General features: G+C 65.4%; 1 protein-coding gene across 1 annotated transcript in view; it reads right to left on the bottom strand.

The window, feature by feature from the left end:
- Positions 1–12,429, bottom strand: part of CACNA1S (calcium voltage-gated channel subunit alpha1 S) — a 41,606-nt gene that overhangs the window by 7,592 nt on the left and 21,585 nt on the right. The window contains exons 19-32 of the mRNA XM_015587339.1: positions 11,890–12,103; positions 11,321–11,408; positions 10,993–11,100; positions 9,965–10,017; positions 9,510–9,656; positions 8,925–9,126; positions 8,553–8,711; positions 7,317–7,427; positions 6,735–6,818; positions 2,973–3,029; positions 2,095–2,223; positions 1,873–1,938; positions 1,370–1,461; positions 668–827 (exon numbers count right to left, since the gene is read on the bottom strand). Coding sequence (XP_015442825.1) covers positions 668–827; positions 1,370–1,461; positions 1,873–1,938; positions 2,095–2,223; positions 2,973–3,029; positions 6,735–6,818; positions 7,317–7,427; positions 8,553–8,711; positions 8,925–9,126; positions 9,510–9,656; positions 9,965–10,017; positions 10,993–11,100; positions 11,321–11,408; positions 11,890–12,103 — 1,670 coding nt within the window. The remainder of the gene's footprint in view (positions 1–667; positions 828–1,369; positions 1,462–1,872; positions 1,939–2,094; positions 2,224–2,972; positions 3,030–6,734; positions 6,819–7,316; positions 7,428–8,552; positions 8,712–8,924; positions 9,127–9,509; positions 9,657–9,964; positions 10,018–10,992; positions 11,101–11,320; positions 11,409–11,889; positions 12,104–12,429) is intronic.

Raw genomic sequence — 12,429 nt, 5'->3', positions numbered from 1 at the left:
CCCGCCGGCCTCCACGCTCTGGCATGGATGGTGTCGCTGCCAGGTGCTCAGGCCCCCCCCAGGGGGATGATCCCCTTCCTGCCCTCACGGGACTGCGCCCCATTACTGCCGCTGCCTTTTTGTGTCTATGGGGCGTCCCCTGAAGTGCGGGGCTGCTGACATGCGGACCCCCTGGGGCCCAGCGAGCTCCGCGGGGCCAGCACTGTGCCTCCGCCCTGTTTCTGTCCCCGAGCCAGAGCCTGGCACACACCGGACGCTCGCCCAGCCGATCCGAGTGAATGCGGGAAAGAACAGCGCAGGGCCGAGGGCCCAGTGGCTGCTGCCGGCGGCCCCAGCGGAGCCTGGCTTTGGGACTCTCGGCCCCCTCGTCCTGGGAGGAATGGGGACAGCAGACGGCTGGACTGGAAGCCCTACCTAGTGAGGACGGGGCCTCGTTCAGTTCTTTTGGTCACGAATTTCTAACCAAAAAAAGGAAAACCTTTTAACAACCTCCCTGGGGCGCGAAGAAGCGCTCAGAAAAACAAGCCCCACCGAGGATGACGAGACCAAGGGGGCGTCTGAGCACGGCGTCCTGTCTCGCCCTGCGCAGCCCTGCAGTGGAGCCCCGGAGGCAGCGGCTGAGCGGGGCCGGCGGCTCGGCCCTCCCGCCCGCGGGGCTGCGTCTCACCAGGAAGGCGCAGAGCATGTAGAAGCTGATGAAGTAGTAGTAGGTGAAGCCGGTGCCACAGGAGTGCTCCTCGCCGGGGGCGAACTCCGACTCGGGGTCGCACAGCTTGCCGTAGCTGCAGGCCAGCAGGATCTCCTGCCACGCCTCGCCCGTCGCACACCTGGAAGGCGGGGCTCCTGTTGGCCTGTCCACTCCTGGGGCCCAGCGGCCTGGGGTTCACCTGCCGCTCAGTGTGAGCTGGGCCTCTGCTCCACCCCGTGGGGACCACAAACAGGAGCTAAATGACAGCGAAGGGCCTGCCTGGCTGGAGCGGGGGTGGACAGCATGAGAGCTCTGTGCGGACCCAGTGGAGTCGGGGTCAGAGGTCATCGAGGCCTCGCCCCTCCCCCGAGGGCGTTTGATCTCTGCCTCCTGCTTCTGGGGTGAGCCCGGGGCACAGCCACACTCAGCTCAGGATCATCATTTGTGGGGCCCAGTGCCGAACGAAGACACGGGGCCCTCCCTCGAAAGTGCTTTGTAAAGTGGCATTGGTTGTGCCCTGCTGAGCAGAGCTGTCTGTCAGAAATGACAGGGACAGCAGAGCCTCAGCCTTCTGTGCGCAGGGCCCCGTGTGGCCACAGGGGTCGAAGCAGGCAGCCAGCCCTGCCCCCAGCGCAGAGAGGGCAGTGGGGTCGTGGGGGGGGGCGGGGCCGGGGCTCCTGCCTGAAGAGCAGCAGCACAGCCTGCGGGAAGGTCTGGAAGTTGTTGTTCCGATTGATCTGGGTCCCGTCCACCAGGGCGATCTTTCCGAACATCTGCAAACCACGCAGGGTGGCCGCTGACCGGGAGCCCGGAGTGGCCCGCAGCTGCCTCCCCTGCCCCCTTCCCGCGCTCAGACCTGAAACCAAGGACATCTGACTGTGTGTGAGGTCGGGGGAAGCTCTTCGCATCAAGCCCAAGGAAAGAAGGGGGTGGATGAGCTTTTCTAAGGGCAAGCTCACTTGGGGACTGTGTGGGCAGTGGGGGGAGAGGGGGCTGGGGGGCGGGGCTCCGATCAGAGCCTTAAGCCTGTGGTCCTGACTGCGCTGCTTCCACCTGCTCAGGCTGCAGCTGTCTGAGGACCCCCTGGGCTGTCAGGCCGAGCCTGCGAGGCAGGAGGTCCAACCTCTCCAGGGTCCACTGATGCCCCCTCTGAGGGACCCCTCCACGCGGCCGCCACCCCTCACCTGCATGCCGATGACCGCGTAAATGAAGAAGAGCATGACGATCAGCAGGGCCACGTAGGGCAGGGCCTGGGGGAGGGGCGGGTCAGTGCGCAGGGCTCGGTGAGGCCCTCAGCTCAGCTCCCCCTGGGCTCCGCCCCTAGGGGCTCTCGGGGGAAGCGCAGCGGGCAGTGGGCGGGGCCGTCCGGCCCCCACCTGGGCGCGCGGGCGGGCTGGGCACCGCACCTGGAAGGACTTGATGAACGTCCACAGCAGCGTGCGCACTCCCTCGGCGCGGCTCAGCAGCTTGATCAGCCTCATGACGCGGAAGAGGCGGAAGAAGGCGCTGGAGATGCGGGCGCTCTCGTCTGGGTCCTGCGGGGCGGCAGCCCCAGAAGTCAGTCGGGGGGTGGCACCTCCAGGGCCGGGCGCGGGCGGGGCGGGAGGGGCAGCGTGTGTGCTGGGGGGGATGTCCGTGGCCAGGCCGGGCCGGGCCGGTGGCAGGACGTCCGTGGAGGGCGTGGAGCGCAAGCATGCGGTGAGCCGGTGCTCGGTGGGTGCTCCGGGCGGAGGGTGCGGGGCTGCGGCCCGGGCCACCGCGCGCTTCCCGCTTCCGGGGCCTCCTGCCTCATCTCACCTGCTCCGAGGACCCCCCGAAGCTCTCCTGGCCCTTCCCCGAGGGGCCGCCCAGTGCAGAGGTTTCCCCGAAGCTCAGCTGCTCTGTGTCCCTAATTCGACCTGGCTCCTCCCCACCACCTACCCCGCACGCGGCTGTCCTGAGCCCGGCCAGCCGCTGCCCTTGTGCTGGCCTTAGACACCTGATAACTCAGGGAGGGGAGAGCCCCCTGCCCAGCTTCCTGTGTCCCCAAAGGCATTCCTCGTGCCCGTGACCTGTCGCCAAGGTCCCATGCCTGCCAGCAGTCATAGTCCTCTCTGGATGTCCCCATGTGCACAGAGGGTGCCGGAGAGACCCCTCGTCCCGCTTCCCAGGGCTCTAGAAAGCCATGACATCCATGCACGGTGCCCCAACCCCGCCCTGGGGGGTTGCTCTGGGGAGGGGGCCCCATGCACCCACAGCCAGGCTTGAGCATGCGAGCTGCAGGGCTCATGCAGCCTGGAATTACAACGTTCCCGCAGCCTCCACCCAGGCAATACAGTCCCCCGCTGGAGGCCAGGAAAGTCTGTGGAGAGAAGAGACGAGGAGGGGACGGGGAGGGGAGAGAGGAGGAGGGACACGTGGGAGGGAGGTGTCAGAGAGGACAGACACCAGAAACGTTAAAGAGAGCAAGAGACAGAGGGGGAGGGGGGGACAGAGACCCCAGCTGGCTGGCCCTCGGGGCGCCGGCCGACGTGAGGACAAAGCTGTGGGAATGGGGAGGCAACAGGCTTGGGGCCAGGGAGCGGGGAGCGGAGGGGAGACCGGACAGGGACAGGTCCCTCCTGGGGCTCAGGCTCTTCCTGTGCGTCTGGGTTACGTGACGGACGTGGGGACATCCCTGAGGGGCACTTGGAAACTGCTCGCTCGCCGCCAGGGCTGGGTGGGCACCCCTCTCTCCCCGAGCCCCGGCCCTTACGGGCGTGCCGTCCTCCAGGGGAGACTGAGCCCCCACCGCAGATGCCTGGGCGCAGGGCCGGGGCTCCCCGGCTCTTGGGGCCCCCGGAGAGCAGGCCGGGGTGTGGGGACAGCTGTTTTTCCGCTCTCTCCCAGCTTCCCCTTGGGCCACACTCAGGAGCGCCCTGCTCTGGAAGTCTGGGACAGGGGACGTCGTGGCTTTATGTTCCGATTGTGGGTAGGCCAGGCCCCAGAGCCTCGTTTCCCCACCCAGGGCAGTTCTTCCTGGGCCACTGGCTCCCAACCCTGGCTGTAATTCAGAATCACAAGAGAACTTAGAAAAATATCTCCCTTTGCTGGGTCCCCATCCTGGCTAGTGAAGTCAGCCTCTGGGGGGCGCGGGCCTGGCTTCAGGACTTAAATGCACCCCGGGTGATTCCAGCTCGCGGCCGGGCGACAGCAGCATTGACCGCTGAGCACCTGTAGCCAGCGGCTCCTGGAAGTCTGGGACAGGGGACGTCGTGGACGGGGGAAGCTGTGACCAGCACTGTGCCCTGGTTTGTGCGCCAGGAATATAACTCAGGATTTAAATTTCAAATCTGAACATGACTTCGAACGAATGTCGCTGGTAAGGGCCATCTGATGCTCCCCAAAATCAAATCATGACCAGTGACACCTTCTGCTTCTCATCACCAAGGAGACTTCAGATTTATGCAGCACCCCGCTGCACCCCGCCCCCCCCGACACACACACGGCCCTCAAACGTCCAGAAGTAGCTATCGCTAATCTGGGCTGTTTATTTAGAGTCCCCTCTCCTGGCTAGGCTGGTGACAAAGCTGTCCTTACACCCCAGGGCCTCTGGGAAGCTGTTTCCACCGAAAACGGAGCGAGGATGGAAACGTACCACACAGGCCCACGCACGCTGTCTTTGTCCGGAGCCCGCCTGCCCCTTGGGGCCTGAGCAGGCAGAGTTCAGCCTGTCACTGTCCCTGTCTGTCCTGTACATGGAGGTGGACAGGACGCATGGGCCAGGCTCTCCCCGGCATGACCGGCGTGCCCCGGAGTCCCCAGAAGGTAACGCTCTGTGCCAGGGCCCCACCCCTCACAGGGTGCTTAGGGCCACCCTCTCCCCCGCCCTGAAGTCCTGCGCTGGCTGGTGTGGGAAGTCCAGAGGGAGGGACCTGATGAGCCCTGGCTTTGGGACTAGTCCCCTGCTGGGTCCCGGGGGCCAGAACAGCCCCCTTGGAGTGGCACCCTGCAGTGGTCAAGGTTAGGGGCTCCTGTCCAGGACATTGCAGGACACAGCCTGCAAACACCCGCCCACAGGGGGGCTGTCTGCACTTCGGCCTCTGACTCTAGGGTCTCCTCCCTCTGTCCCCTGCTCCCTCCCCCACCCTGCAGGAACCCCGGGGCTCCCAGCCTCTTGAGTCTTAGAGATGGACCTCTCTGGCAGAACCGGCCTCCCTGCCCCCACTGCCGCTGCCCCTTCCACCCGGGGCCTCGTCCCTGCACCCCGCTCTCCTCGGGCCAGCTCCTGGGCCGTTTGCCTCCCTGCTCGGCCCGGGCCCCTCACGGGCTCCATACCCCTCGATCGGTTGGCACCTGCCGCTGTCCAGCGAGACCTAGAATCCTCGTAAGAGCTGTTCCTGTGTTCTCTGCCTCAGGCACTGCTCTGTGCCTGTCGCTGGCTCCACCCCACAGTCTGCTAGTCTGTCACCTGTAACTCACCCACAGCTTCAAATCGCAAACCCAGTGGCCTTGCCACTGGCTAAACTGCTGTTTTCTTGAACCCGGTCCCTTCCTCGTCTCTCTGGTCACTCACTCAGGACTCAGCTCCTGGGTCACCCTCACCACCAGGTATTTGCATGAGCCCGAGGAGAGGCTACGGCCCCTCCCGTCTTCAGGAAAGTTCTCCTCAGCTCCACAGCTCCAACGCCCACGCCCCCTCTCCGTGCAGCGAAACGGCTCGAAGGACATGTTCATCTTCACTCTCTCTCATTCCTCTCCCCACGGTCCCCGTGAGACCATGCTGGTGGCGGTCACCGCTGACCTGCACCTTGCCACATGGAGTCCATGCTCAGCTCTCATCGACCTTGACCGTTCAACACCGCAGGTGACCACTCTGCCTTCCTGACACCTGTTCGCCTCGACTTCTGGACACCAGTCTCTTCTGGTTCTGCTGGCTCGGTGGCCAGTGCCTTCCCGTCCCATTAACTGGCACTTCCTTGTCTCTCTGGTCACTGGAGACGGGGGCAGTCTGGGACTCAGCCTCTGCACCTTCTCCGTAAATTCCTCAGGCAACTCCTCCCTCCCAGTGCTGGCCGTCTGGAGCCTGACCTGGCCGCTGACCCCAGACCTGTGAAGCCTGCTTGGTTCCTCCGTATGGGCACCTGGTACACGTCCTGCCTGTCATGTCCCTGCCGGAGAGCCCAGCTTCTGTCCCAGCCTGTGGCCCCTGCAGTTTCTCAGTTGCTCTGGTAGAAATCGTCATAGTCATCCTGATTTTTACCCCAGTCAACCTAAACCAATCCACCAGCAAATGCTGTTAGCTCCACCTTCCAAATAGGTCCAGACGCTGCCCACTGTCACCGCCTCCACAGCCAGCACCATCTGTCGTCAGGATGGTGACAGCGGCCTCCTGACTGTGCCCCTGGGTCAGCCCTGTGCCCCCGGTGTCCTTCGTGACACGCACGGGCACACCTGCCATGCTACGGGTCCCGTGGCCTGTTTCCTGGGTGCTCTGCTCACCGCTGCACCTCTGAGCTCGCGGGAGGCAGTGGGCAAGTATCTGAGGAGCAAATGAATGGCCGGCCCCGAACTGGGCCCTACGTCCGGTCACTCTTCCCCCTGCCCCTCCCCTCCAGCTGAACTTTCCAGAAGAATCTCTTTAATCCCTGCACCGTCCTGCTTGGAACCTTCAGCCAGCGCCCACTGCACCCCCACTCACCTCTCAGCCGTACCCCCTTCCCTCCTCTGCGTGTTCACCCTTCCGCTGACCCAGACTACTGAGCGGGCCAGAACCTTCTCTGCCTTTACGTCCTACACGTGCTTCTGCCACAGCAGCCCTGCCCGTGGTGCTTGCTGTCCTTCCTGACTCGGGCCACCAGCTTCCTGTCCCCCAGGCCCCGCTTCAGACGACACCACGCACCCCCCCCACCCCGTGATGACCGCTGCCTCCACTACAGCTGGGCTCGCCCGCTACGTCCGCCTGCAATCCGAGCTGTCTGCTTGCCCCGCAGGACTGTCACCCCGGCCGTTCCTGCCTTTGTCGCCCCTGGGGCCCCCACAGACTCTGTAGACTGAACGGGGATGGCTCCGCCCACCTGACACTCACATCGATCTCACTGAGGATGACGTCGACGATGCTGCCAACGACGATCAGGAAGTCGAACACGTTCCAGGGGTCCCCGAAGTAGCCCTGGGGACATGGACGCCCGCGTGAGCTTCTGGAAGAGGCCTGCTGCCAGCAGGGGCGGCGGGCCCGGCCGTGGGCATGCAGAGCCCGGGCCAGGCTGGGGGGCTGCCCTGCCCCGGCATCCTCATGCCGCCGCCCCACGCCCACCCCTGCGCTCTACGTGGGGCGGGGGGCGGGAGTTAGGTCCTGGTCTGGATGGGGCACCTGCGCTCCCCCTCTGGGAAGCCCTGCTTGGGGCTGGACGGTGCAAACCCCTGGCCGAATTGTCAGAAGGCACAGGGAGGGCAGCCAGGGCCTGCTCTGTCCCCCGCCAGTCCTGGTGTCCTGACCATCTTGACTGCCCTGAGTCCGAGGGTGGACGGGGACCAAGCAGTGAGCAGGTGGGAGCAGATGGGCTGGAGGCGGGGCCTTTCGTAGAACGAGGCTGGGGGTGCAGGTGCTCCACGGGAAGATCCCCCCGCCAGCCCCACCTGCTCCTTGGCCCGAGGCCTTAGCACTCACCCTGGCCTTGAATGCCACGAGCTTGAGGACCATCTCCAGGGTGAAGATGATGGTGAAGGCCACGTTGAGGATGTCTGAGATGTGGTTCATCTGCTCTGACTGGTTGTAGTGCTGGGGGGGGGCATGGAGAGGGCGGGGGACCTGCATTTCCAGAGCCCCACCCTTTTCCCGGTGCCCCCCCTTCTCCAGCCCCCTGCCAACGTGTTTTTTATTTTTAGTCTCAAAATAGTAGGAGCCTGGTCAGCAATCCCCCGAGTTCTCCTCAGTGTGATGGGTCCCCCTCCGGTGGAAGGTGGGGGGGAGAGGCACCCCATCCTTCTGGTGTGGACACAGGGCTGGCAGAGAAGACCCCTGGGCTCCAGCGCTGGCGTGACCACCAGGGACTGTGGGACGCTGAGCTCACTGAGCCCGCTGCGTGTGCACGTGGCCCCCAGTGACGAGGAGGCAGCTCAGAGCAATAACCTTGACCCTGACCCAGCACCGTAACCTTCCTTACGTCTGTTTCCTCCAAGTGTCCCAGGACTTCCTTACCCCCCCTTTTTTTGAAAGTGGGTCACTTCCCACTTCCTCCACAAAACCTCAGAGGACGCGGAGGCCTCCCCACCCCACCCTGTCCTGGAGGGTGACCGAGTCTGCAGCCCGGCTCGGACCCTTGGTCACGGTCCTCTACACGACCAGAGCCTGTGGCGCAGTGACCCCTGCCACAGCCTCATCACCCGCCAGCGGTGTCATGGGGTGTGTCTCGGCCGCTGGGACCAGGGAGCCCATCGTGTGGTCCCATTTACATAGGGCTGACGGGATCAGCTGCTTAATTAAGGCTGGATGGTGCTGCTGGCTATGTCCCCGATGCCCCAGAGACCCGGTTCTGTGGTTAAACCCGTTCTTCTCGGGACCGGAACCAAGAGGCCAGCCGACCCGGCCACCCGGATTGGCTGCAGAAGCGAAGCACGGAGGGTGGAGAGGGCGCTTTACGGACCCGACGGCTCCTCGCCCGCCCCCAGCCCCGCCTGTCTACAGAATCGCCCGGCCCTTGAACGCTGCAGCTGCCCCCTTAACACACTGCTGGGCGCTGGCGACAAGCTCTGGGCCCGGTTCGCTCCTGCCCCTCCCCACGCAGCGCCTGGCACGCAGCAGGTGCCGGGAAGAGTAGATTAGGGCCATACTGGACCCCTGCCGTGCCCCACCTTGCCCAGCCTCCCTCCCCTCCCGTCAGGCCCTGGGTCCTGGGGCCCTTACCTGCATGCCCAGGCAGACGGTGTTGAGCATGATGAGGGCAAACATCAGGTACTCGAAGTAGGAGGAGGTGACCACGTACCACACCTGGTACTGGTACGGGTTCTTGGGGATGTAGCACTTCAGCGGGCGGGCCTTCAGGGCATACTGCACACATTGGCGCTGGGACAGGACACGCAGGGCCATCAGCGCCGAGGGCCCCGGGAGATGCCCCGCATCCCAGCAGCTGGTGCTGGGGCGGAGATGGGGGTGCGTGGGGGCTGGGCTGGGCTTCAAGGCGAGGGTCTGGGGTCACGTCGGCCCCGGGACTGTCTTCACTGGCAGGAGGCCTGCTGGGCTCTGCTGTCCCCTCCCCCTGGCAGGTGGCCCGGGCACCTGGTTCTTGTCCAGCTCACAGTTCTTGTACTCGGTCTCCCCCTGCTCCTGGAAGGTGACGATGACGAAGCCCACGAAGATGTTCATCATGAAGAAGGCGACTAGGATGATGTAGACGATGAAGAACACGGCCACCTCCACCCGGTTGTTGTAGACGGGACCCTTGTCCTCCTCATGCGAGTCGATGGCCTTGTACAGTAGCCTGGCGTGGTGGGGACACAGGGCGGAGAGCCGGGATGGGGGGGCTTGTCCCGCCAGCCGCCGGGAGCCTGACGGAGCTTTGCGAACACTCGGGCGGTGGGGGAGACGCCAGGACCGTGCCCAGAGGCTGGACCAGGTCCTGGCATGGCCGGCCTTTCTGCGCGCACCCTGCAATCCCCATTCATCAGCAGGGCTCCCCCTGTGGGCACAGAGGCCCACGCCAATGGGTGGCAGGGTACGTCTGCTCAGGGCCCCCGGCCAGGCTCCCTGGAGTGACCAGTCAGCAAACCTGGTCCTCAGACCCGAGCCAGTGGGGTTGGCTGAGCGCCCACCATGGGCCTGGCAGAGACCCCCAGGCCCCGCCCCGACCGCGCCCTCACTCACTGCGGCCACCCCTCGAAGGTGGACACCGTGAAGAGGGACATCATGGCTGACAGCACGTTGTCAAAGTGGAAGTCGGGGTGTATCCACTCGCGGGGCCGCAGCTCCGCCTGCGTGGGGTCCTCGTCCTTGTACACGTAGTAGTAGCCCCTGAGGCAGGGGGCCCGGTCACTCCACGGCGCAGGCCGTGTGACCCTGCCACACTCTCCTCCCCCCGGGCCCTGGACGGTGAGTGTGCTGGAGACACGGGGCTCCGGGAGGGTGCCGGAGGGGACCCCGTGGGGCACCACCTCCCCACGGTGACGCAAGGCAACGTGCTTCTGGGAACGTCAAGGGGCCCCGCTCCCAGCTCCACAGCCTGCAGGGCCACCCGCCCCTCACACGTGTCCCCCGCCAGGTGGCCCTCCCGCCAGGTGGCCCTCCCGCCAGGCGCCCTCGGCCAGCGGGGCCTGGCACACCTGCACTCCTCCTCCGTCATCTTGGACAAGTCATTGCAGCTGAAGAACTTCCCCTGCATCCAGGAGGAGGGGGAGGGAGATGTGTTGTCATGGAAACAGGAAGAAAATGGGCGCTGCCTGGGGAAGGCAGGCCAGGCCTCCGGGAGGAGGAGGCCGGCTCTTCCTCTCACGGAGGTGGCCAAATCTCGTCACCATCATCGGGTCTCTCAGCCTGTTCCCGGCCCACAGGAGGGGCAGGGGGCTGTGCTTCCTGATACCCTCAGCCCACAAAGGCCCGGACCCTGTAAAAAGCTCCATAAATGCTCCCTGAACAAATGAACGGCAGTAGACAGCGCCATTGCACGGCCAAGGCTGAGGATATCCTGCTTTTAAAAGGTCACGCTGGGCCAGGAGCACCAGGGGCGTCCCTGGGGTTCTCCGGCCAGTTGTCACTGCCTGTGTCCTGCAGGTGACCCAAAAGCCAGAGGCGCCCAGAAGCCAGCTCAGTGGGAGGGACTCGTTGGTCAGGCTGGTCCCCGGGAGGTGAAAATGGAATGGGGTCGGCTGCCAGGCCAGCAGAGACGGACTCCCACCCTCGGAAGCTTCTGGAAGATGGATGAGGCAGACACCCCAGCTGGCGCACGGGCACAGAGGGGCAGGAGCCCAGCGGACTGAGGAGGTGGAGCTGGGGCTGGGAGAGGAGCCTGGTTTCGAGGGGCCTGGCAGCGGGGAGGGGAAGGGGTCTGGTGACCAGGAGGGGTGACTGCGGGGCTGGCGGGTGCCAGCACCCTCGAGAAGAAGCACAGGAAGCCAGGACGACGGCAGATGCACTGTAGGGGGTAGCCAGCTCAGTGGGAGGGACTCGTTGGTCAGGCTGTGTAGGGGGCGGGGGCGACCCACTCAGCCTGGGTCGCCGTGGCCAGCAGAGCCACAGTGTCAAGGCCGACCCTGCTCCTGGAAGGACACGGGGCTCCCCCGGGCAGGCGCCTGCCTCGGTGTGAGGGCTGGCACTGGGCACTGGGCACCGGGCACCGGGCCTGTCGGCTCACCTTGAAGAGCTGGACCCCGATGCAGGCGAACATGAACTGCAGGAGGGTGGTGACGAGCACGATGTTCCCGATGGTGCGGATGGCCACGAACACGCACTGCACCACGTGCTGGGGAGGGAGCGGCCAGTGGGGCTGGACAGCAGCTCCCGCCCTCACCGACCGGCCGAGGGCCCCAGGAGTGTGGCCTGCTGCTCCCAGGCAGACGGAGCACGGCCGCCTGCCTCACCCTGTCCCATGGCACGGTGCCCGGCCAGCTGGGCCGGGGGCTCCGAGTCAGGCCCTGCGGCCCCCTCCCCCTCCCCCTCCCTGTGCCGCCCAGGCCCCTCACCTTCAGCCCTTTGGCTCTGTTGATGGCCCGCAGGGGTCGGAGCACCCTCAGCACCCTCAGAATCTTCACCACGGAGATGGAGCTGGACCTGGGGGTGGCCGAGGGCGGGCAGAGGGCGGCATCCAGCCTCCACCTGCCTCCGGCCTCCAGCTCTGCACAGGGGCCCTTTCTGCCTGAAACCGCTCCTACCCCTCCCCCTGGCTGCACATGGCCACGCCCCGGGGTCAAGCTGCGTCCCGATGGGGCCATGCTCCCCTGGGGTGCCAGCTTGCTGTCGGGGCTTCCTCTGCAGGAGGACAGGCTCGACCCCCACTCAGCCTGGGGCACCACGGCCAGGGCCGTGCTCCCTGGGACAGCCGGGGGACGACTCCCCTCCGCAGTCCCTCCTAGTCTCCAACACGTGGCTCTGCCCACTTAGCCCTGCCACTTCAGTTCAATTGGTGACACCTCACGGGACCTGACGCCCATCACCGGCCGTGGGAGACCCTCCCCTGAAGCTTGGTTCCACCAGTGACCCGCGGGGAACTGCTGCTCCGAGGCCCTGGCTCAGAGGCCCTGCCGCTGCTCACTTGAGTCCCATGGAGATGAGGGACACGGCCACCACCAGCAGGTCCAGGATGTTGAAGTAGTTGCGGCAGAAAGAGCCTTTATGCAGGAAGGCGCCATAGGTCGTCATCTGGGGAGAGATGAGCGGCGCCCTGGGTGGGAACGGGCTGGGGGCAGGGCTGTCCCCGACCAGGAAGGGCTCCTCGAGGGAAGGTTTGCCTCCGTCTGCTCCAAGGAGGCAGAGGGCTGCTGGCAGGTCTCCATGTTGCACCCCGCTTCCCGCTGCATCCTAAGCATGTGCTCCCCCGTTTTCTGCTCCAGTTCTGGAGGCGGGCGGGGGGCGTCTCGGGGGCAGCCACACCAGGCTCTGCTCGCACCTGCCTTTCATCAGACGCCATGGGGAACCCTGGGCCCCCTCTCTCCCGCGAGTGTGTGTTTGGGGGGACTGCACAGTCATGGTTATAAAGGTTTAGGAAAAAACCACAGTTCCCAGGGCTACTCCAGGAAAACTGAGCCTTCGAGGGGAAGAATCCCAGCGCCCCGCACACGTGACTGTGCTTGGC

The sequence above is a fragment of the Pteropus alecto genome, unplaced genomic scaffold, assembly GCF_000325575.1.
Source record: "Pteropus alecto unplaced genomic scaffold, ASM32557v1 scaffold90, whole genome shotgun sequence".
Classification (NCBI taxonomy): domain Eukaryota; kingdom Metazoa; phylum Chordata; class Mammalia; order Chiroptera; family Pteropodidae; genus Pteropus; species Pteropus alecto.
This window is presented reverse-complemented; position numbering and strand designations above follow the sequence as displayed.